This window comes from Chelonia mydas, chromosome 3 (assembly GCF_015237465.2).
Source record: "Chelonia mydas isolate rCheMyd1 chromosome 3, rCheMyd1.pri.v2, whole genome shotgun sequence".
Lineage (NCBI taxonomy): Eukaryota > Metazoa > Chordata > Testudines > Cheloniidae > Chelonia > Chelonia mydas.
In genome coordinates this window covers 111,138,602-111,162,951 of record NC_057851.1, presented here as the reverse complement: position 1 = coordinate 111,162,951, position 24,350 = coordinate 111,138,602, and the positions used below count along the sequence as shown (strand labels likewise).

Here is a 24,350-nt window from a genome sequence, read left to right as displayed (position 1 = left end):
CTCAAACACATTAATTGCAATTAAAACTGCACAGACCCTCCTCACTTCTAATTTTGCTGGTGTTAAAATCAAGGATTAGCTTTTTTCCCAAGTTTGTAAATCCTCTGTCACTGACTTCAGGAGCATCTTCATTGGAGATTTTTTTATTTATTTCTTTTTATTCCTGATGTATGTATCAATCTGGAGGCTTCCAGTGGGGAAAAAATGAAATTATTCTTCAAAAGTACATTTTAAAACTGGAGATAAAAGTGAACTGAGTCTAGAAATGCTGGTTTAGCAGTATCTAGAAGCAGGGATGGATTCGAAAAGAGGCAAAGAAATTCTACACACAAAAATATGAACCTGGGAACTGCCAAGGATCTGTAGAACGTCTTTGCAGATCCTCTTATGCGATGGAACATAGTCTGAGAACCACTACATCGGGGAGTCACTAGAACAGGTAAGGTTTCTATCAGCTCTAGGTGAGCTGGATTGCATGTTCTTGTCTAAGGCTTTGTCTACATTGCTAAACAAGGGTGTGTTTTGCCACATGATAATTAATACGCATTAGCAACCCCACTGTAAAATCCCAGAGGAGAGAGGACATTGTAGTTTTACCATGAGATAAACTAGGCAAGGTCAATCATCTGCAAGGAGTATAGTGTTAGTAGTGTGTACAGAAGATCTTCAATCTATCTCACCTCCTTTCTGTAGGAAATCATCTACATGCATGCATTTGCTGTTATACCTCTTAAACCCACAGATCTTCCAGAGACTAAAAAAAGCCACGCCTTGAAATATATGGCATAGGTGGGAGCACACATCATAAGAGTCAGGATGGAGAATGGTTTTCAGAAATGGCAAAGGCAATAAAGGGGTAACAGGTCTTCAACTGAGAGTGAGTATACTCATCCTGACTAGAGTAAGGGCTAAAACCTATGTGTCACAGCTGCATACAGCAAATATAGAAACGTATTTGAAAGGAACATAAAATTACAACGAAATGCAGGTTGACGCCTTTTTTAATTTTGGGAGGGTTGTGGGGTTATTTAAAAATTTTAAGTAAATATCATGTGACAAAAGGTGCTGGATTAGTAAAGGATTAGTTAAAATGGGGATGAGGAGGTTGGGATGCTCACTGGGACCCTACAGTGAGGCTGAGGACCTGCATGCAGCAGAGGCCAGAGTCAGCCAGGAGTTCTGTTGCTCAGCTCTGGCCTTTGGTTCTGCTCCCCAGCCCAATTTGTGCCTCCCTCCAGTGAGAAGCAGCTGCTTGCTCTGGTGCACCACCTGTGACTCCGTTTACACTATGGAGACTCTACTGGCATAGCTATGGGCACAGTCCTGTCACGGAGGCACAGCTTTTCTGTCACTGTAGGTAGGAACGCACCACCTAACACCTGGGGGGTGCCAGAGTGCACTGATCAGCAGCCGGGCACTTGGCTACCTCCAGGTCCCCAGGCCCCTGCAGTCAAAGCCCAGCTCCCTGGCCCCAGCGATGGCTCCCTAAAGCCCTTTCCCACCTCTTGTTTTCTGCACTCCTGGTGCTCTTTAGGAAGGTTTCTTCTGACTCACAGTGTGACTCCACAACTGTGCATAAACTCTTCGTTCTGGCACAGGGAGGGGGACACCCTTGCACTAGGCAGCCAAGCTCCCAGGAGGGACGCGGCTCTGCAGCGGCCAGGGCCAGGGAACTAGACTGGAGACCCGCTGCTCAGTCCATCCCCACCCCCCACACATGCAGCCTGCCTAGGAAGCGTCCCCCTGGCTAGCCTTAGGACCCCACGGAGCAGTGAGATCCCGGAGACAGGGGACGCTGAGCGCAGAGAAGAGCAAGGTGCTGGCCCCAGGCAGCGCAGCTTGATAGGAACAGGAGGCGGCGGGACGCTGCGTCCAAGCCCGGCTCTGCCCCGCAGCCAGTGCAAAGCGGGCAGGGACGCGGCTCCGTACCTCCGCGGCGGGGGGGGCGGGCAGCAGCGCCGCGTTGCTGGTCACGTCAATGAGCCGGGAGCAGGCGGCCCCTGCGCGCGACCTGCTGTCGCTGCTGCTGCTGCTGCTGCTCATGGTCCCCGGGGATCTGCTCCGGCCGGTTCCATTCGAACCCGCCCCGCCGCTCTGTCCTCGCGCCCCCAGCCAGCCAGCAGCGCCGAACCTTACCCAGGCCGCGGTCGCCATGGCGACGCGTACACTGAGGAGGCCGAGCTTCCGTCGCTGTCGCGAGAAGTGTCCAAATCGCGCTGCCCTGTCGGCGTGGCCGAGGCGGGGCGCCCCGCGGGCCGCGCTCTGGGTGCCGCGGCGGCCAGCGGAGCGGCTGCAGGTCCCCCGCCAGGCGCCAGCCAGCTGCTCTGCGCACCGCAGGCGCCCGAGGGGGCGCTGGTCGCTGGGTGCTCCTGCCCCACCTGGCGCCGCGGCTGCCGTAGTGCAGAGCCGGCCTCAGCTGCGCCCCCCACTCCGTGGCCGGGCCGGGTGGGGGGCGACTGGCCGGCGATGTGAAGCGGGGCAGGCTGGAGCGGGGGTTCTCACAACAAATGTTTTGGTGGCCACCCTGACAAATTTTCCTAAAAGACTTAATTAACTTTAGGAAAAACAAATTAATGTGCATGTCAGATCACTGTAATGTGTTTCTGTAGGGGTCTTAGAGTAGCAGCCGTGTTAGTCTGTATTCGCAAAAAGGAGTACTTGTGGCACCTTAGAGACTAACCAATTTATTTGAGCATAAGCTTTCAGGAGCTACGGCTCACTTCACACTCAGTAATAAAAATAATGTACGGTTGTCTCTAGTCTTTAGTGGCCTAAGCAGAATAGAAACAGAAGGCGCTTTGTACGTTCTTGTCTTATTTTCTTATTGTTTCTTTTGCTTTGTTTGGGTTTATTTATTTAAGACTTGCTAACTACTAAGTCTACTGTGAAAAGTGATATTAACAAACATACAAATATTACTTTTCATGGCAGACTTGCTCCGTCCCGGCAAGACCTGGGAAAAATTAAGCCCTGGATGGGGAAGCGGTTACAGAAGCAGTGGGGCATTAGGGGAGGCAGCAGGGGCCGGGGCAACTGGGGAGGGTGAGCTCAAAGGCACAGCCCACCACCTAACAGCCAGGGAATGGAGCCCAAAGTCCTGTGGTGTAGCCTGCCACACAGCACCCCAGGGTTGAAGTCAAATCCCACCATCCCTGGGAAGGTGGGGAACAGACAGCGGCTGGCTGCTCCTCCAGCTTTTCTATCACCCAACCACTGCTGGCAGCCCCAGGGGAGGGGTGACTTCTTGGCCCCTTCCCCCCCCCCCCCCCCATCACCTCTGTGGCCCCAAGAAAAGCCCCCTCGTGGCCACATTTGAGAAACATGGGACTAGACAATCTGATGGTTGCTTTTTTGGCCTCAGGTGCCCTTGATCTGTAAACACAGCTTTCATGGAATATCGGTTGGAAGGGACCTCAGGACGTCATCTAGTCCAACCTCCTGCTCAAAGCAGGACCAATCCCCAATTTTTGCCCCAGATCCCTAAATGGCCCTCTCAAGGATTGAACTGACAACTTTGGGTTTAGTAGGCCAATGCTCAAACCACTGAGCTATCCCTCTTGTCTCAGCTCATGCAAGACAACTGTGTTGCCAACTCCTCTGTACCAGGAGCTGTGCAATGGTGGTGATTCACAAGGCCCAGCTTTAGGTTCATGGCCTAAAGAGCTCTGTGTAAGTGAGAGAGCTCATCTCTCTTACCAACAGAAGTTGACCCAATGAAAGATATTACCTCACCCATCTTGTCTCTCATGAAAATCCCAGCTTTCATTTAAATCCATGAAAAAGGATGTTTATAGCTCAGGGAAGAGAAGACAGGCATACCCAGATGCAAGCATTAAACCCCACTCTGACCAGTGATTCAAACTGAGCGCTATCAACCACCACCATCTCTGGTTTCTTGACATTATCCAAATGATACACTCCTTTGTTTGGGTGTCTTTTGGGTCCCAAGTGGAAAAAGTGGCTTATAGTATGGTTGTATAGTTAATCTCTGTCTACACTGGAACAGGGAAAATTAGGTTATACTGTGGCAAGAACTGCTTTTTATCATGGTTTTGGCTGGCTACAGAACTGACATCGGGTGCTATAGAGCCAGCAGTAGCAAAGCTCTATTTTTACCATGGACCCTGACAGCTCCTGAGGTTAGCAAGTTAAAACAATGTGTGTGTAGGAGATGATTCATAACAAAAATAGCAATTTATATTCCTATTGAGAAGCCACTCAAATTATATTTATACTTTAGGCCTATATAATCTGAACATTCAATCAACATGGAAACAGTAAACAGTAGTGTTTTGCTAGCAGTATCTACGTTGACTGGATGTAGACTACAAGTCCTTTTGCTGCACAAGTAAATTAGACCACTGTAATGTGCTTTATGGTTCCACGTCCCTTGTTTAGGGACCAGATCAACTCCCATTTAGATGAAAGAAAAGACAATCATTTACTTTAGCAGGAATTGGATTCAGATTTCAGAGATTTGCCCTGTGGAATTTAACATTTAGCATACTGTGATAAATGCAGACAAGGTTTCCCAATCCTAAGTAAAATTTTGGGTTGTTTAAAGTTAAGTAAGACTTGCAGGACATATGACACAAAATTAGGGCTGCACAGAAAATTCAGGATAGATGCCAACAGTTAAGGTAAAATTTAAAAAAGATTATGCTCCCCTACAGACATACTTTCTTCCCTGTTGGCAAGTGCATTGTGAAATTTATGGTCCCCATCATTTATCACTTTTATATTGCAGCTGTGACTCCTACAACATGAAAAAAGTTGCCATGCAAGAGTGCCATCCTAGTCTTTTCTTAAAATTAACCCATGAGTTTGGGAGAGCAGTGCTTCAATTATTGTTCAGCTAACAGGGCTCCTCAGTGAAGTCACCACAAGCTAGTGTCCTGTAGTAGGGCACTGTGGAAGTAATGTCAGGATGGAGAAAAGGTGGTTATTCACCTATAGCAGGGGTGGGTAAACTACGTTTTAATCCGGCCCTCGAGTTCCTGCCAGGGAGTAGGGTCTGGGGCTTGCGCCGCTCTGCTCTGTGTGGCTCCTGGAAGCAACGGCTTGTCCCCCCTCTGGCTCCTACGCTCAGAGGCAGTCAAGGGGCTCCGCACGCTGCCCCCACTCCAAGCACCACCCCTGCAGCTCCTATTGGCTGGGAACCATGACCAATGGGAGCTGCAGGGGCAGCACCTGCAGATGGGGCAGGGCACAGAGCTGTCTGGGCGCGCCTCTGCGTAGGAGCCAGATGGGGGACATGCCACTGCTTCCAAGAGCTCCTTGAGGTAAGCGCCACCAGGAGCCTGCACCGCTGACCCCTTTCCAAGCACAAACCCCCTGCCCCAGCCCTGATCCCCCTCCCACCCTCTGAACCTGTCGGTCCCAGCCCAGAGCACCCTCTTGCACCTCCAACCCCTTATCCCCAGCCCTCAAACCCCGCCCCCCACACTCCAACCTCCAATTTTGTGAGCATTCATGGCCCAGCATACAATTTCCATACCCAGATGTGGCCCTCGGGCCAAAAAGTTTGCCCACCCCTGACCTATAGTAACTCCTGTTCTCCAGCTACATTGCCCCCTATGCAACTGATTCTCCGCATTGGAGTCCAGCTGGAAACAGAGTTCCTGAAGGTAGAAAAAAATCGCGGGACTGTTAGTGGGTGTGGGATTGACTATGCTCTCCATCTGAATAATGTTGGAATTGAGGAATCTATTTCATCTTTAAAATGGTTCTTTGGTTGTGTATCAAGGAACAGGACTCCTACAGCATGGCTCTGTGCGGGCAATACAGTTGGAAACAAGAGTTACTGTAGGTATCCCTTCTTCTGGATAACATGATGTCAACACTCCTGTAGGTAAGTCCTAAGTAGCATCACTCGACTGCAACCGGGAATACCAACGCTTTCTCCTCTTTTAACCACAAGCCCTGACAGATCCTGGGCTTAAAAAGTAAAAGAAAAATGAAAGGCCCTTAATAAAACCAACAGTGGTTTTATAGCAAAGTGGTGTCCCTACGGCATGGCCCCTCATGCTGGATGTGGCATTGTTGCAGCTGTGTCAGTTTCCCTCTTGTGTTCTTCAGCCTATTTCAGCTGTAGTCAACCCTGCAGTCAAGACAATTCAAGAGTCTGCCCCTTTCTGGGTCACAGAGTCCCTTAACACATCCAACATAAATATAAAGACAACTAAGTCTTCAGCCCCAGCAAAGTCCAGTTGGCCACCCCTCTCCTTCATAGGTGAGCCTCAGTTAGGATGCAATATCCTCACATAGGTACTCAGGCTCTAGGGTTGCCAGCCCTCCAGGATTGTCCTTGAGTCTCCAGGAATTAATCTTTAATTAAAGATTGTCATGTGATGAAATCTCCAGGAATACGTCCAACAAAAATTGGCAACCCTATCAGGCTCCTCTATCTCACTCCATCCCATGGTCTAGGGCTAGCACAGTTCTCCACCTTCCCAGGGTTTCAGAAAGGCCATTGTCCCCCAGGTTTCAGGCACTCCTCTGGAGCAGACTGCCAGCTTCTCTACCCTTCCAGCCTTCTTAGGGTGTGTCTACATTTCAGATGGGATGTGTGATTCCCAGCTTTCATAGACGTACCCATGCTAGCTATGCTCAAGCTTGTACCTAAAAATAGCAGGAGTCCACAGACGCACAGCCGGCTCCTCAGTCTATCTGCCTGAGTACAATCTCACCTGACGCCCTTGGTATTTATGCCACGGTAAGGAACATAGCGGCGAACACCCTCTGTGACGTGACAAAGAAGCGGATCGGCAGAGCCCCCTCCAACCAAGACATTGCCACCTTCCTGAGCGGCTCCCTGGATGGCGAATTCGGACAGGACAGGAGCGACATTGCTTTACTGTGGTCCCGCTCTCGCAGTGCCACGCCTCACCTGGGGAAGCGCATGGGCTGCCACTGGGAGTGGTGCGAGGAGAGCCAGGAGCTGGGAGTCCTGGTTCCGCAGATCAGGTCCAACGACAACACCATCATCACCCCGAGCACCAGGGGCATGCTGGAGCAGACCCTGAAGGTAGCCATCCATTCACTGTATGTGGGAACCCTGAAGCGTAAACCAGACCAGGGTAAAGCTTTTGAGCTGACCAGCAAGTGGGATGCCAGCAACCACTTCCTCGCAAGGGGTGGGTTCACCTGTTTCACCAACTGGTGGTTCATCCACTGTGCCCGGCTCAACTGTGTCCCGCTCAATGGAGCCGTCTGCCACAGGAACCGAGACAAGCATTGCAGGAAGTGTGGCTACTCCAGCAAGACCCTGCCCCATGTCCTGTGCAGCTGCAAGCCCCACTCTAGAGCCTGGCAGCTGCACCACAACACCATCCAGAACTGCCTGGTAAAAGCCATCGCACTGCACCTGGGGGAGGTCGCCATGAACTGCACCATCCCCGGTACCGACAGCCAGCTTTGACCTGACATGGTCGTCACTGACAAGGCCCAGAAAAAGATCAACCTCGTCAACGTCAGGGTCTCCTTTGAGAACAGGACCCCGGCCTTTCCCGAAGCCCAAGCTCGTAAGCTGGAAAAGTCTGGCCGACACCCTGAGAGCAAAGAGCTACGAGGTGCAGATGGACGCCCTGATCGTCGGAGAACTGGGCGCCTGCAACAACCATGTGCTGTGGACCTGTGGGATCGGTCGACACTATGCACGGCTCATCTGTACATTATTCCCTGATAACCAGAAACTTCTACGCTTAAACTCTGTACCGTTTGTTTTTTATTTTAACATCATCTTAATAAAATTCTTAAATCTGAACTCAGTCCCTCCTTCCCCGACAGCAGTGGAGCAGTACCTCTGGAAACAAAACTCATTTAATAGGTGTGACACTGATAGCTAGGGGGCCCAGCTCACAACCTCAAAGAACTGTTAAGAGTATCAATTCACTTGTGCAGATGGGAAGCAAAAGAATGCCAAGAGGCATTATAGTGGGGTCAAGCCACATCTGCTGGAATAGTTCAAAGTAATGTTACCACTATTGTCTTCATGTATCTGTAACTTGTTGATTTGCATTGTGTATATATACCCCTATGCTTAATTAGCCCTAGATCAGTGATATATGTTAGCATTAAGATGAGAATTTGCTTGATATGTAAACTTCCTGAAAACCAAATGAATGTTAACTGTACTGCTTTAAATTATCTATTTCTATTGTAATGAGTAGTTGGCAATTGTATTATATCATTGTAACCAAATTACTTGTGTATGTATAGGAAATAGAATGTTAATTTCAAAGCAAAAGTAGTCCTTGATGTGGTGACCCAAGGCCAAAGACTCAGTATGCTAACTTCAAAGCAACAATGCAATCCCTGTCTGCATTGGCTACCCATCAGAGCCCATGCTGGGATGAAGGTGCCTGTCAGCTTGCCTTCCTGTGAACAAGATCTATAAAATACTGGAGCCTTTGAGCAATTTTTATCTGATTCATCTCAGTGCTATCAGCAGGTGTTCCAGATAACAGACAGAGGTTCCCCAAAGCCATTTTTAGGAACCCGTGGGGAACTTATGAAGAGACTCTAAGAGACTGGCAGACTACTACACCTCTGTTATCATTCGGACAATAAACCCTGATCCAACTGTAATGTATTTTATCTGCTTTAGCCTCTCGATAACTCGCATTTCTTTTCTTAGCTAATAAATCTTTAGTTTTAGTTTACTAAAGGAATTAGATACAGCATTGTTTTTGGTAAGGTCCTGAGTGACTTGGGGTAAATGACCGATCCTTCAGAGTTAGAAGAACCTAATGTATGTGATTTTGGTTTTAATAACCTTTTATATCGCAAAGTCCAGTTTATCTGGATGTTAAAGAGAAGCTAGAGAGCATAAGTGGATTGTTTGTGACTCCATGGGAAAACTAACATAGTAATCCAGGAGTACACTATCATTACACGCTTGGTGAAATCTAACGATAGAATATACCACCAGTCTGGGGTGTCTGCTCTGGTTTCTAACAGTCTGATCTACATTTGCACACTCAGCTGTGAGCCACTCCAGGCACCGTGACAATAGGATTACACTAATTTTTGTACTCTATTACAAAAGATCAAAATATGAAATATTATCCAAAGGAAAATAGACTTTGGAGGGTGAAGATGGGGGAAAAGATAAAACTAGTTACAGGATATCAGAAATTAAAAATATTAAAAACCAAAATCTCATGCATGGGGATGTGAAGATAGCTGCATCTGCCTTCAAAATCTGTTTATATTTGTACTTTCTAAAATAAGAGACTACATAAATGATCATAGACATATCAGAGTTTCTCCAACAATTCCAGTGAGACTGTATGGTTCAGTGGACAGAGCCCTAGCCTGGGAGTCAGAAGACATGAGTTCTAGCCTGGCTTAGTGTGACAGTCTGTGCCACTATGTTCACTACTTTTACAAGACTATGATAAATTTTGTGCAAAGAGTGCCCTGAGAGATATCATTGGAAAACTCATAATCTGCTGAACATTATTGTCCTGGGAAAAGATGTGTTATCAACATTATAGGTAAAGTTATAAGATTCTACTGTATCACATTGCTGTTACATGATTCAAGTTTAAGAAAAGATGGCCCAAACTAATTTATCAGAAACAAAGGACAGACCAACACCCAGCCTGGTGTTAAAAGACTATCATCCATTTAAGCAGCCACTCTCCAGCAGGGGAAGGCATAAATAAAAAATTTACATTTCATCACAGGGACAGTTCAAACCTCACATTCACAAGAAACTACTTGTCACCTGCACTCCAGCTGGGGGTAATCCTCAAATTGGGGAGAGGGGTATAAGAATGAGAGTGAGTGGCCTCCAAATCACCTCTCTCTCTCCTTCACCCCCCTCCCCCCTGTCTCTACTCATGGCAGCTACAATTCTCAAAAGACAAAGAAAGCACCATTGAACTGTGGTAGGGGTGGTCCAGGCGGGAAGGCTTTTCAGCCAGTACAGACAGCTGTAAGCATATGGTGAAACAAAATCTTTTTGCTTTTCAGTTAACTTATCTTGTTAAATTACATATTAGCTTGTGCTTTTTTCCTTTTTATTTGCTTTGTAATCAAGTCTGACTTTTATGCATCATTACTTGTAATCACTTAAAAATCTAGCTTTCTGTAGTTAATAAACTTATCTTATTGTTTTATCTTAACCAATGTGTTTGAATTAAAGTATGTGGGAAACTCCATTTTGGATAACAAGGCCTGTGCATATTATTTTCCTTTGATGAAATGATGGACTTTCTATGAGCTTGTACTGTTCAGGAGGGTACTGAGCAATACAAAATGGACATCTCTGGGGGACAAAGCTGGGACTAGGAATTTGTGGGTGTCACCATTTATGTAATTCATGATTGACTGGTCAGAGCATTCATGTAATTTAGCTGGGAGTGATTTTACATGCTCGGGACTGTGCATGAGCTGGCCAGGAGTGGCTGTTCTGACAGCAAAGCAGTAAAAAGGCACCCCAGGCTACAAAGTTAAAGGGACACAGCTGTTCAACAGTCCAGATTGTACTGTGGGGCATGTTACACTCAGTCATTCATTTATTATTCAGGTCACTTTACTTTCTGTGCCCCAACTTCCTCTTCTGTAAAACAGACAGTTATACTGATTCACCTGTGTGAAGTGCTAGAAGATCTGCAGGTTATGAGTGCTAAGAATTATTACTATAGAGGAGTGTGAGAACAGCCATCAGAAAATTTGAGTCCCCAAAGTAATACAAGTTTTGAAAGTAAAAACACTTATAGCTTAAAGGGACTAAAAACATAAAGCTCAGTCAGATCAGCATTCTTTGGTGCTGTTGGAAAAATAGAGGAAGAATGTGTATGTTAGTACTCAAAAATTCATTGGTTCAAAAAGCATCAAGAAAGCTTATTCTACCATAACTGGAATTTCTGCTGGTGTTTATTTTTGTACTCTATGTTGGAATAAAATTCTTTTTGGGATCACTCACTCTGTAACATTAAAGGACTAATGTATGTTGTTTGTGAGTTTAAGCATATTTCACTTGACAGTGATAAAATAGTCTAGCTAACCCCATTATCAGTAGAGAAAGCATATATACCAAACCTGTCTTCACTTATAAAAGTATACTAAAAACACTGAACTGGTACAGAATCTAAATTGAAGATGTAAATATACACAAAATTGATATTAGAGCTGGTGTTTTATTCCTTGCAAAAAAATTGAAGGAAAATGAAAACTTTGTCAAATTTTCCATGATTTTTTTTATGTTTTAGGGGAAAACATCATAGTTTCAGTGGTCATATATTAGGTTGTCAACAACTGGAAAAAATGTTTGGTTTACAGATAGTCATTGAATACTCACAAAACTTAAAAGAAAATGGAAATTCTCCCATGACAATGTCCATGCAGTTATAAAGGCATTTTTTTGGCAAAGTGTATCTGACCAACTCTAGCTGATAGATTTTCTTTTCCCTTTCCCCTACTACAGCAATTTTCTTTCTTAGATAAAGGAACAAAACCAAATTCAGTATGATTAGGCTCCAGGTGTGTTAGTCCTATCTGGCTAAGCCAAAAGAAGGAAAACAAATATGTATTTATTCAAAATATTTCACGTATATGTTTATTATTTATCTCCCACAAAAACCTCTTTTCAAACTTGTGCAGTTGTTTCAGAAGTCTATACCATCTAGAGGCAAAGCAAACTGATATCTGTGACCTCAAACAAATTTAGAACAAATGAAAGAGTTCAGAGAAACATGTTTTAAAAGAAAGTTCCTTTACTTATTTAGCCTTTTTAAAAAATAACCCATGGATTTAAAAAGAGGAGCAATGGATGAAGGATATTAGGGAACTCACTGGAGAAGAATCCAACATCTATATCAAGCTACAAGAGGAAAAAGTTAGGTTTAATTGAGATCATCTGAGACAATTAGACTTCTAGGTCATTTTCACCAGAAATTGACTTTCAGCTCATAAAAGTCGATTGGTAAGCCTTTCTCAAATCAAGAACACTTTGCTGAAGTCTAAAATAAACCTATAATCCCTTTTCTGAAATTTAGAAAGCTTTCCATTTGGACAAGGTCCCAGCTCCCATTGGATGAGCAATTAGTTTGGCTTTTGTTTTTATTATTATTTTTAATTATTACATAATGGTGGGGGGCGTGTGGGATTTGCATGACCTCTTTTAGACATCATTTGGACTTCTTTGAAAGTCATGCCAACTTCCTTCTAAAGGGGAACTATAATTCTTACTAATAAAAAGAGAGAGTCCAAAACCTTTGTTCCTCCAATGTACCACTTTTGCTTCTTTAAATTGATTGCCAGAAGTTTCGACAGGATGTTACAAACAGATTAGAAAAGTTTTTGCTGACTACTAAAAATTCAGACAGTGTGGATTTATTACAAATTGGAGTTCTACCAGCAACGTATATGGAGACTTGTTTATGGAAATCTTATTTACTTTTTCCAGAAACACAATAAAAATATATTCATCTCATTAGATTTTATCTTTCAGATTATCACATTTTTGGCCTCAACTATAACATGCCATTATTTACAGGCTGACTCTCTGGCAATAAATTGAGTTTGGTCACACTTCCCTTGAACAGAAGGGGCCACAGCAAATTCACCAGAGGACTAGGTTTGCTTTTCAATATGGTCACTAAGCTGCTAGCTGAGGCCTGCTCTACACCTAAAACTTAGATCAACTTATTAAGGGTATGTCTACACTATGAAATTAGGTCGATTTTATAGAAGTCGATTTTTAGAAATCGATTTTATACAGTCGATTGTGTATGTCCTCACTAAGCGCATTAAGTCGGCTGAGTGTGTCCTCACTACCGTGGCTAGCATCTGTGCACTGTGGGTCGCTATCCCACAGTTCCCGCAGTCTCCGCTGCCCATTGGAATTCTGGGTTAAGCGCCCAATGCCTGATGGGGCAAAAACATTGTCACGGGTGGTTTCGGGTACATGTCGTCAGTTGCCCCTCCCTCCATAAAAGCAACGGCAGACAATCATTTCATGCCTTTTTTCCTGGGTTACCCATGCAGATGCCATACCACGGCAAGCTTGGAGCCCGCTCAGCTCACCGTCACTGCTGCTGTTGTGAGCATTGTAAACACCTCGCGCATTATCCTGGATTATACGCAGAACCGGGCTAAGAGACGCCAGCACGAGGAGGATTTTGATGAGGACATGGACACAGACGTTTCTGAAAGCACGGGCTGTGGCAATTGGGACATTTGTGGCAGTGGGGCTGGTTGATACAGTGGAACGCCGATCCTGGGCCAGGCAAACAAGCACAGACTGGTGGGAGCGCATAGTGTTGTAGGTATGGGACGATTCACAGTGGCTGTGAAACTTTTGCATGCATAAGGCCACTTTCCTGGAACTCTGTGAGTTGCTTTCCCCCACCCTGAAGCGCAGGAATACCAAGATGATAGCTGCCCTGACAGTTGAGAAGTGAGTGGAGATAGCCCTGTGGAAGCTTGCAACGCCTGACTGCTACCGGTCAGTCGGGAATCAATTTGGAGTGGGTAAATCTACTGTGGGGGTTGCTGTGATCCAAATATCCAATGCAATCATTGATGTTCTGTTATCAAGGGTAGTGACCCTGGGAAATGTGCAGGTCATAGTGGATGGCTTTGCTGCAATGGGGTTCCCTAACTGTGGTGGGGCGATAGACGGAACGCATATCCCCATCTTAGCACCGGACCACCTTGCCAACCAGTACATAAACCGCAAGGGGTACTTCTCAGTGGTGCTGCAAGCACTGGTGTATCACAAGGGACGTTTCACCAACATCAGTGTGCGATAGCCGGGAAAGGTGCATGATGCTCGCATATTTGGGAACTCCAGGCTGTTCGAGCAGCTGCAAGAAGGGACTTATTCCCAGGCCAGAAGATTAACGTTGGGGATGTTGAAATGCCAATAGTTATCCTTGGGGACCCAGCCTACCCCTTGCTCCCATGGCTCATGAAGCCATACACAGGCAGCCTGGACAGTAGTAAGGAGCAGTTCAAATATAGGCTGAGCAAGTGCAGAATGGTGGTAGAATGTGTATTTGGACGTTTAAAAGCTTGCTGGCACTGTTTGCCGACTAGGTCAGACCTCAGCGCAATCAACATTCCCACTGTTATTGCTGCTTGCTGTGTGCTCCATAATATCTGTGAGAGTAAGGGGGAAGACATTTATGGTGGGGTAGGAAGTTGAGGCAAATCGCCTGGCATCCGATTTTGAGCAGCCAGACACCAGGGCGATTGGAAGAGCACAGCTAGGTGTGCTGCGCATCAGAGAGGCTTTGAAAACCAGTTTCATGACTGGCCAGGCTACAGTGTGACAGTTGTGTGTGTGTTTCTCCTTGATACAAACCCACCCCCTTTGTTGATTTTAATTCCCTGTAAGCCAGCCACCCTCTCCCCTTTGAAATAAAGTAACTATTGTTTTGAAACCATGCATTCTTTCTTTATTAATTAAAAAAAATGAGATAACGGACAAGGTAGCCCGGATGGGGTGCGGGAGGAGGGTAGGACAAGGCCACATTGTTTATTGTAGTCACACTAACAATCAAACTGTTTGAATGACAGCTTTCTGTTGCTTGGGCCATCCTCTGGAGTGGAGTGGCTGGGTACCCGGAGCCTCCCCCCACGTGTTCTTGGGCATCTGGGTGAGGCGGATATGGAACTTGGGGAGGAGGGCATGTGGTTATACAGTGGATGCAGTGGGGGTCTGTGCTCTTGTTGGCTTTCCTGCAGCTCCAACAGACGCTTCATCATCTCCGTTTGCTCCCGCAACAGACACTTCATCATGTCCGTTTGCTTCCCCATCAGCCTCAGCATCGCGTCCTGCCTCCGCTCTTTGCACTCACTTAATTCTTTCCTGGCCTCTGCCACTGAAAGCCTCCATGGATTAAGCTGTGTCCTATCAGTGCGGGAGGACTGCATGAGCTTGGCAAACATGTCATCGCGAGTGCGTTCTTTTCGCCTTCTAATCTGCGATAACCTAAGGGACAGAGATGATAGGAGGAGTGTAGAAACATTTGCCCCTGGGGGAGATAAAAAGGGAGAGTAAAATTTAAGATGATACATTTCTGAGAACAAAAGGGAGACTCTTTCACAGTGAATCAAGCAATTCACAGCAGAAAGCACATGTGCTTTAGGTACAAGGTCGCATTTTGCCTTTTATATTGAGCGCCTGCCGGTATGGTGACACATCACACACACATGGCTGGGCAACAGAATTCGGTTTCCAGGCAGCCATGGTAAGCCTTTTGTTATGCAGGGTTGGCTTCTTACGCCTTCACAAAATGTGGGAATGTTTTCAAACTACAGCGCGCTCCTTTCCCAGAGCGAGCAGTGGGTTGGGTTTCACATTTAAAAGGCAGGGCTGTGGTTTTCGGGTGGATGTGCAGCACACACCTCCCCCCACCCCTCGCGTGGCTATTCTCTGGGATGATCCCTTCTCCCCTCCCCCCACCACGTGGCTAGTCTCCGGGATGATACCTTCACCCCTCCCCACCCCACTGCATGGCTATTCTCTGGGATGATTCCTTTTAGCCAAGCGCAAACAGCCCAGCATAAACGGGGTCCTTTTACTGTTCCCTTACAAAAATTCCCCTATTTTAACCAGGTGACGATGAATGATATCACTCTACTGAGGCTAACACAGAAACATATAGACCGAATGTTGCTTGAATGCGACCAAAACCCAGGACCATTCGCTGCCATGCTTTGTGCTGCAATGATTCCAGAATACTTACTACTGGCTTGGAGTGGTAAAGTGTCCTACCGTGGAGGACAAAATTAGGTAGCCCTCCCCAGAAACCCTCTGCAAAGGCTTTCAGAGTACCTCCAGGAGAGCTTCATGGAGATGCCCCTGGCAGATTCCCGCTCTATCCCCAGACACGTTAACAGACTTTTCTGGTAGCTGTACTGGCTGAAAATGCATCCCAATTCTTCAGGGCAAATCAAACATTAAACACTATTGCTTTTAAACCCTGTGCTGTAGTTACAAATGTGCACTCACCAGAGATGCCTTCTCCGGCTTCAGGGTCGGGGATCCCACCTTGGGAGGGTATTGGCTCCAAGGTGATGAAAAGGTCCTGGCTGCCGGGGAGAACGGATTCACCGCTTGCCTGCTGCGTATTCTCCTCCTCCTCCTCTTCCTCATCCACAAAATCCTCCTCCCTGTTGCGAGACTCCCCCCTTGCAGGTGTTCATGGACAGTGGTGGGATAGTGGTACAGTCCCCCCTAGAATGCCATGCAGCTCATCATAGAAGCGGCATGTCTGGGGCTGTGGCCCAGAAAGACTGTTTGCCTCCCTTGTCTTTTGGTAGGCTTGCCTGAGCCCCTTAACTTTCAGACGGCACTGCTGTGTGTCCCTGTTGTAGCCCCTCTCCAACATGCCCTGTGAGATTTTGGCATATATATTTGCATTTCTTCTTTTTGATTGGAGTTTGGCCTGCACAGATGCTTCTCCCCATACAACAATCAGATCCAGTGTCTCCCTTTCGGTCCATGCTGGAGCTCATTTGCGATTCTGGAGGGACTGCATGGTCACCTGTGCCGCTGAGTGCTGCTGAGTTCGCCACGCTGACCGAACAGGAAATGAAATTCAAAAGTTCCCGGGGCTTTTCCTGTGTACCTGGCTGGTGCATCGGAGTTCAAAGTGCTGTCCAGAGCAGTCACAATGGAGCACTCTGAGATAGCTCCTGGAGGCCAATACCGTCGATTTACGTCTGCACTACCCCAAATTCAACCCAGCAAGGTCGATCTTAGCGCTACTCCCCTCATGGGGAGGAGTACAGAAGTCGATTTTAAGAGCCCTTTAGGTCGACGGCACGGGATTGGTTGTGTGGACACAGTCATTTTTAAATCGACCTAATGCAGCTAAATTCGACCAACCCCATAGTGTAGACCAGAGATATGTTGCTCAGAGGTGTGGAAAAAAAATCACACTCAGAAACTTTATTAAGCTGACCTGAGCACCAATGTAGACATTGCTAGATTGACGGAAGAAAGCTACAGCCTCTTTTAGACATGGATTTACTTGAGGGACTGGATTTACTACAGCAACAGAAAACCCCCTTCTGTTGCTGTAGTGTCTATTCTATAGTGATGTAGCTGCAAAGCTGCATCTGTACCACTGTAGTGCTTGTAGTGTAGACATACCCTGGGCTGACATTCTCAGAATAAAATGTTTTTTGGCTGGCATTTAAACCTGAAGACTTCTAAGCACTTAGTAAATATACAACTGAAGTCAATAAAGTCAAATGGGATCCATCATCCCAAGACTAAACAGATACCTGAAACAGCAATTGATAAAAATAAATAAATTTTTATTTACCAGTAATACCTGTGCTCTCTTCAATAATAGTTACTACAAATCCATACACATTAAAAAAATGAAAAAGCTTTAGTTTTCCCTAGAAAGAGGCCACTGATGTGCTGTATCTCTTGGGGAAGAGCATTCTAAAGATGCAAGACTTTCACTGTATGTCTACACTGCATATAAACCCAGGTCCATGTGACCCACACTTTCAAACCCATTCATTCCAAGCTCACCTTTGAGCATCCACACTGCAGTGCTATACACTCCAGATACCTGTGCCAGCACATTCATACTGTGGTATACACACGTGTCAGACACTATGGCTTCTGGGGGCGTATCCCAAGGTTCTTAGCACCCTTTCTAGCTGTAGCTGCTCTAGGGCTTGCTTCATGGTGTATTGTGGGAGAACCGGTCTCTCCATCCCACAGCACTTGACCAGAAGTGCCCTTAGCTAGCCAACACATCCAGCTGAGACATTTCAGATCTGCATACGCCTTGTCACCAGAGTCAGGCCATGAATCCAGCACTGATGGAAAACAATTTCCTACTCCCCGTTTCATCCTATATCCCAATTCAGGCAGGGATTCTATGAGATGCTGGAGGACATATCAGTGCTAGTATCTACAAAGGGTACTACTACTATGCAGGCCCTGGTTGACCACAGAGGTTGTTTCATGGACACCAACTGGCAGGATGCATGATGCCAGGGATTTTGGAGTTCAGGACTTTACCTTCATGGACAAGCAGGAACCTTATTCCCTCCAACTGAGATTGTTGTAAATGGAGTTTCTGTCTCCACTGTTACTGGGGGGACTCGCATATCCCCTTCTGCCATGGCTCATGAAATCATACCTTGTCTTCAGAGATAAAAGAAAGTTCAGTTGTACACTCAATATCTGTAGGACAGTGGCAGAATGAGCTTTTGGCAGGTTGAAGTCATGATGGAGCTGCCTTCAGAACTCTTTGGATGCCTGTGTTGCCAATGCTGTCTTCATTATCATGGCCTCCAATGCATTGCAAAAGGTCTGCAAGAAGAAAGGAAAATAATTTTGCCAGATGTGGATTCAAGACACTGGTGAATTGAGGCCATGGTACATGCAACCAGAGAGTGCACCTATCGTTATGAGGCTGGGATCCCCATGAGCAAGGGAAACCAGGGCTGTCTTGTGCACCCATATAATGGGTTTGCAGGATGCTATGGATGAGGAAGAATGAAGTAGTATAGTTATCCCACACTTAAATCATCCCACATATATCCCATGATTTTGGGGCCAATGCAGCTTATGAATTTAATAAAACCCATTCATGAGCTCCATATAAAGCTTATGTACTGCTCACATGGAGTTTGATATTTTGAATTTAATAGATTGTTCAGGTAACCTTGAGACTTGTTCTTGTTTACACGTTTCAAATAAAAGTGTTTGGTTTGCATTTAAATAACAACTAAAAAATCTTATAGGCAGACTGCCTGCCAGCAAGTGGCAAAAGACAGTAAAACTAAAAAAAACTGCAGAATAAACAACCAAAGCAACAAAAATGCCAAACTATATATGGTGCCACTATTACAGTCTCACTGCTTGTGGAACTGTATGTCCCGTGTGCCTGTTTTCCTTGCCCCTTCTGGAGCATTTTCCAGTGTAGGTCTTGGTTGCACAGTGGTGGACAGTTGCACAGGGTACATTTAATTGTTCCATGAGCTGTTCATTGCTTGGATTATGGCTAGCCAACCCCAGAATTATCCATTGGCTGTATAGCCTGCAAGACATGGTAGCGTGGAAGGGACTCAACGTGTGGATCTTGGACAGTAGCTGCAGCTGGCAGTGGAGCTAGTAGTGGGGCCTGATGCCTGGTGGCCAAGAGAGTGAGCAACGTCTCAAAAAGTTCCTTCTGCTGCACTCTGTCCTCCTCCCTCAAACTCTGGTCAAGCTCCAGGAACTGCATGGCCATTCTCTCCTCATGATGGGTTGCCTCATTCTCCTTCTGCAACCTCATCTCCTCCCTCTCTCTCAGGAACTCCATCTGTTTGTCTGCCTTGGTCAAAATGTCTTGCAGCATTTTGTCATGGATTCTCTTCCTTCTCCCATGTAGGTTGAGTGTCTGCTTCTCCAGGTTCCTGCTTCCTTGCTTCTGCTTGGTAGAGGTGGAAGGGCCTGCCAATGAAAATGAGAGAGCACATTATGGGCTGACCATGAGGGGGTGGGGGAATTCTACCCTTTTGGGGGGAGAGTATCACTGCAAAGTCACAGATTCATACTTTTTATAATATAGTTTTATTTTATTCATCAGCCTGTTCAGAAGCTCCATCAAGCCATGGTCCAAACCCAGACATGTTATGGAAAATTAAGCATAATAATGTCATGTATATCTCATTAAATTTGTTTCCCATGGGAGGATGGTTGTTCCTATGAAGGACCCTAGGTTCGGTTTTACCATCCTTACAGGCAAGACAAGCTTTGGAAGACATTAATCTGCTAGAGGAGCCTGGCTGGAGGTGAGAACTCCTATTCCAGGCCAGTGAAGAAGTGCCATCCATCTATACAAAGAAGTTGTTTTGGCATCTGGTGACTGGCTAGCACATCTCAGAATGGAGGGGGGTCATGAGTGTCAGAAGCGGCCATAATAAGTATGCCCTGTCCCAGAATTTAATTGTTCCTACTCCATGAGAAGGCTGCATGCATCAGCTGCCAGGAATGGATGAAAATTTGTGGCAAAATCAATCAGATGCTGATGTAGGATGGAGATGTATTATAATCCCTTCACAACCACCCTGCATTCCTGCAGAGATGAGAAAGGGCCCAGGAAACTAACTACATCCACCACTGTCATTCAGACTGATAATCAAGGCATCTTTGGACACTTCAGCTTTACAGGGAGGGCGTTCTGGCACAGCTGAATCATAAACAAAGCCATACATGTAGAAATATGAATCAAAGCTAACTAAGGCTAATACCCCAATCCCTCTTTCAAACAATAAGCATGTATCTAGTAAAAATTTAATTTTTTTCCATATCCTCGAACCCATATCAGATCCCACCCAGAGCCCCTTTCCTGTTCCGCAACCCCCCCGGTGTGGCCTTGAGACTGGAAAAGCTCTGTCTCCCACTGCAGCCTGAGGGCCCACAGCAGTGAGCGAGAGCTCCTCCATCCCCAGGGCTGTGGTGGGGGAGATTTTTCCGAGTGCCCCAAATTGGCCAGGGCCCCTTGAGGTAATCCGGCATTGCTCGCTCCTCCCACCGGTGGCATGAGGTTTGGGGAGGCCTAGCCCATGCCATTCTTACTAACAATAACATTTAAAAAAAGGAAGTCGCAACATACCAGGCTCCAGCTCCGGGGCTACTGCTACTGCTTCATCTGTGGGCCATTTGGGGGCCATCCCCAAACAGCTCCTCCAAATAAGGGCTCAGGATGTCCTATAGCTGGTCTGTCCACATAGCCTGATCTGGGCCTGGCAACAGCCACACAGTCCATTCAGGGGTGTCCTTCGGCAGCCGCAAGCTTGCTTCCAGTGCAGCCTCAGCCTCCACGGTTAGCTTTATGCTGTCCCTGCTCAGGACACTGTCATGCAGCATTGTGGGCGCTGCACTTGGCATTGTTTCCAGCATCCAGTCAAATTCCCCATAGCAGGGGGCCATGGAGCATCCTGAAGTACGGTTCACATCCTTCACTTTGAGGTAGATGGTTCTGAGGTGCTTGACTTGCTCCCAGCATTCGTTGCTGCTCCAGTGGATCCTCAGCTCTGCCAACCTCTTTGATGTATCTGTGTAAATATGCCCGTTTCTTGTACTCTTGCTAAAGGCAGGGCCTATCTTGCTCTTCTCAAACTACATATTGACCAGAATCTTGGTGTGTTCTTCTGGCCAGTTACCAGCGCACAGGTGGGTGGGCATCTTCTCAAGTTTTCAACAAGCTACGCTTAACAGTGCTTACAAACTGTACAGTCCACACAAAAAGGAAGGGTTAAAAACTGAGCAGCTGTGTTTGAACCACAAGATTGCTTCTGATTCCTGAGAGTTGGACACGCACTAAAGTGGGATGCGGGCTCATACCCATACGCCTGGGCAAGCCAGTGGGCATGCATTCTGAGAGAGTTCTCGCATGTATCAGAGGATTTTGTGTGAGTGGTAGAGTGGTTGGGCTTAAACATGAGTCAAAGCCTCGTTTTACTATACAATATAAAACATATCCTCAAAAAGGAGCCTTATTTCCATCCTCTCATGTTTATGTTGTGGCAGAGAAAGGCAATGATTCCATCCTTATCAATCACAAGTGCTGTGATGAAAGAAAAGACCCCAGAAAATTTCACACATGAATGAGACTATATTATTTATTGGAATTGATAAGAACTTCTTCTACACTTATCTTAATGCATGGATAAAGCCTCTTTGGTGTTGAGTTCATTTTTTTAGACTCAAACCTTAATGTTTTCATATGGTGGTATATTAAAAAAGGTGACACATACAGAGTCAAAATATTTAAGATTAGTTTGGCAGTCAGGAACTCTTTTGCTGGGCAAAAAAAATCATTACCTCTATTAGCTTGTCTTGACAGCCAGCAAGGTTGACACTAATACCAGACATTACCATGCAGAGGACAACTTTTTAAGGTGCTTTTTACCCTCAAGAATTCTAAAGTAATTGGCTAAATGTATACATGAGTACATAATAATACAAAATTCAGCAATATCTGGGGTGAAACATGATAGTTGCCTTACATCAGCCATAGTAGGCAATTTTAGCAAGGAAAGTTAAGTATAATTTCTCCTACAGGAACTGCAGAGTGAATTTAGGCTGCAGAATCTCGTGATGCAATTTTGAATTTGGCTAGGACATCTGCACTTCACCTTTGTGAAAAGTGCTAATATAAAATCACTTGGCCATGAATCACTTGGTCAAGAGTTCTTGTGTGCATCTCTTCCAAGCGACATTAACACCAAAAACACAGGGCTCCGTAATCCCAGGCTGTTCGTTGTTTAGTCTTGAATGACCCATACCACTTCCTGAAGCAGCCAAGATTTTCTTTGGAACTTTCTCATTCACGCACTAACCAAGCCCAAACATGGTTAGTATATGAGATATGAGGAAATTACAGTCAAACTATATGGCTGCAGGATTCAAGCTATAGCTAGCCCCTTGTTTTTGGGCCAGCTGACAATGGGACACCATTTGCCGCTGCTCTGGAGGAAGCTGTCCCAGTCGATCCCACTTGAAATTAGAAAACGTTACTCAGGTATAGGGATGTCTACCCTTTCTGAAGACTACACCAAAATGGTTTTACAGTCTTGAACATGGGAAGGAACTAGATGATATTCATGCTACCAAGAAGAAGTGCCCTTTAGGAGACATGTTTCAGGTATAAAACAGCCTCTATTTAGTAAGATTACGGGGAAAAAATTTCTCTGTGAGCATTACCTTACTGCCTAATTCAGGGTGTCTTGAACCTTCCTCTGAAGTACCTGGTAATGGCCACTGATAGAGACAGGATACTAGACAACAGGGATAACTACTTTGATCCAATATGGTAATTCCTATGTTCCTTTGACTAAATGAACAAAATGACAGCCTTCTGTGGACTCTTGAGTTTAGCACTCACCCAGTTCTCTCCTAATTCTCCTGAATACTCGAGTTTGCCCTGCTGTCCTCACAAAAGGAGATGGCAAGGGAGAAGTGGAATCTGCCAAAATTCTGTTTTTATTCCAAAGGCCAAGGAAGGAGCTTCTCAGTGAGTAACTGTTCCTTCCACTGCACAGAAGTGACAAACAAATCTTTTTGGCCATAACACGGTGCTAATGCACCTGACAAATATAGTTGAAGACTCCCTTAGTACCATTTAAAAAAGGAGAGGGGCTCAAACTGTCAAATCCAGTTCTTGAATACTCAAGTCCTAGAGCAGTCAACTTACCCCTAACTGAAGGTGACCCACAGATTCACTCTATCCCCCTGCTCACATCCACTGCCTGCATTTGGAGAGAAAGAGGGCATGGGAGAGCGGAATGGAGTGATAATGGAGAGAGAATGATGAGAGATTGTGACAGAGAGTGAGAGCGAGAGAGACAGAAAACACTGAAGGTTAAAATTAGACAGAGATAAAAGGCATGTAAGAAGAAACCATATCAAAGAGGTTGAGAAAAGAGACATTTTTAAAAAATGAAAAAAATATGGAAAAGGAGATGAAAGGCAACACAAACACTGAAAAAGACTGAAGAAAAACAGTGAGGAATAGAAGGAAAAGTAGGGAATACAATACAAAAGGAAAAACAAACAATGGATCTATCTGAAATAAAGCCTCTAGGGCAAAAGAGTTTGTGATGTTCATTAAGGATGCTCCCTTGTCAATTTAATTTACATAGGAAGCACTTAGAAACTGTAGGTTTCAGAGTGGTAGCCATATTAGTCTGTATCGGCAAAAACAACGAGGAGTCCTTCTGGCACCTTAGAGACTAACAAATTTATTTGGGCATAAGCTTTCGTGGGCTAAAAGCCACTTCATCAGAAACTATAGTGATGAGTGCTATAGAATATGAAGATCTAGATCCTGCAAAAGTGTGCTTAACTTTAATTGAAATCAACCTATAGGTGTTTGCACTATCTGGGTCTAAAATAAGTAGATACCAAAGGAAGAAAAGAAGTGGGGTGGAAAGCATATGATATTAAAAAACATTAAAAGTTTGTTTTTAGCTTCATTTTAAATTTAAGATTCAGTGAGTTTTGTTTTTGTTACACAGCCAAACAAACAAAATCCAAACCCTGAGTTTTTCCAGCTTTGGGAGGGGACTACACCTCTTGCAACATCTAATTCCTCTTGGATTTTATACATCAAACATTCTTTTTGAAAATATGACCCATTGCAGGTTTGGGATGCTCAGATCATGGGATGTGAGATCATCTCTTTCTTCAGTGATAGGGAACCAACTATGAATTTAGACCTGAATCCAAATTCTGATTTTGTTTCCCTCCTTCCAAATTTTAACAGTGTCCAGGCTGATTCAAACCTATTTTTATGAAATGAAAAATAAAAGTAGGAGCCTTTTTCTATCACAAGGCCAAACAAGGTTGTTAGAGTTATTTACAAAAC

The 24,350-nt window shown here is 45.5% G+C and overlaps 1 protein-coding gene across 3 annotated transcripts in view; it reads right to left on the bottom strand.

Moving 5' to 3' along the window:
• CCDC170 (coiled-coil domain containing 170) overlaps positions 1–2,265 on the bottom strand; it is a 74,951-nt gene extending 72,686 nt beyond the window's left edge. For 2 of the 3 annotated variants that reach the window (XM_037895001.2, XM_037895002.2), the window contains exon 1: positions 1,930–2,193. In XM_037895001.2, the coding sequence (XP_037750929.1) occupies positions 1,930–2,154 (225 nt within the window). In that variant the 5' untranslated portion in view covers positions 2,155–2,193. Of the gene's footprint in view, positions 1–1,929 lie in introns of all 3 variants that reach the window. The other variant, XM_037895004.2, reaches the window with a different exon arrangement.
• Between the last annotated feature and the right edge of the window lie 22,085 nt (positions 2,266–24,350).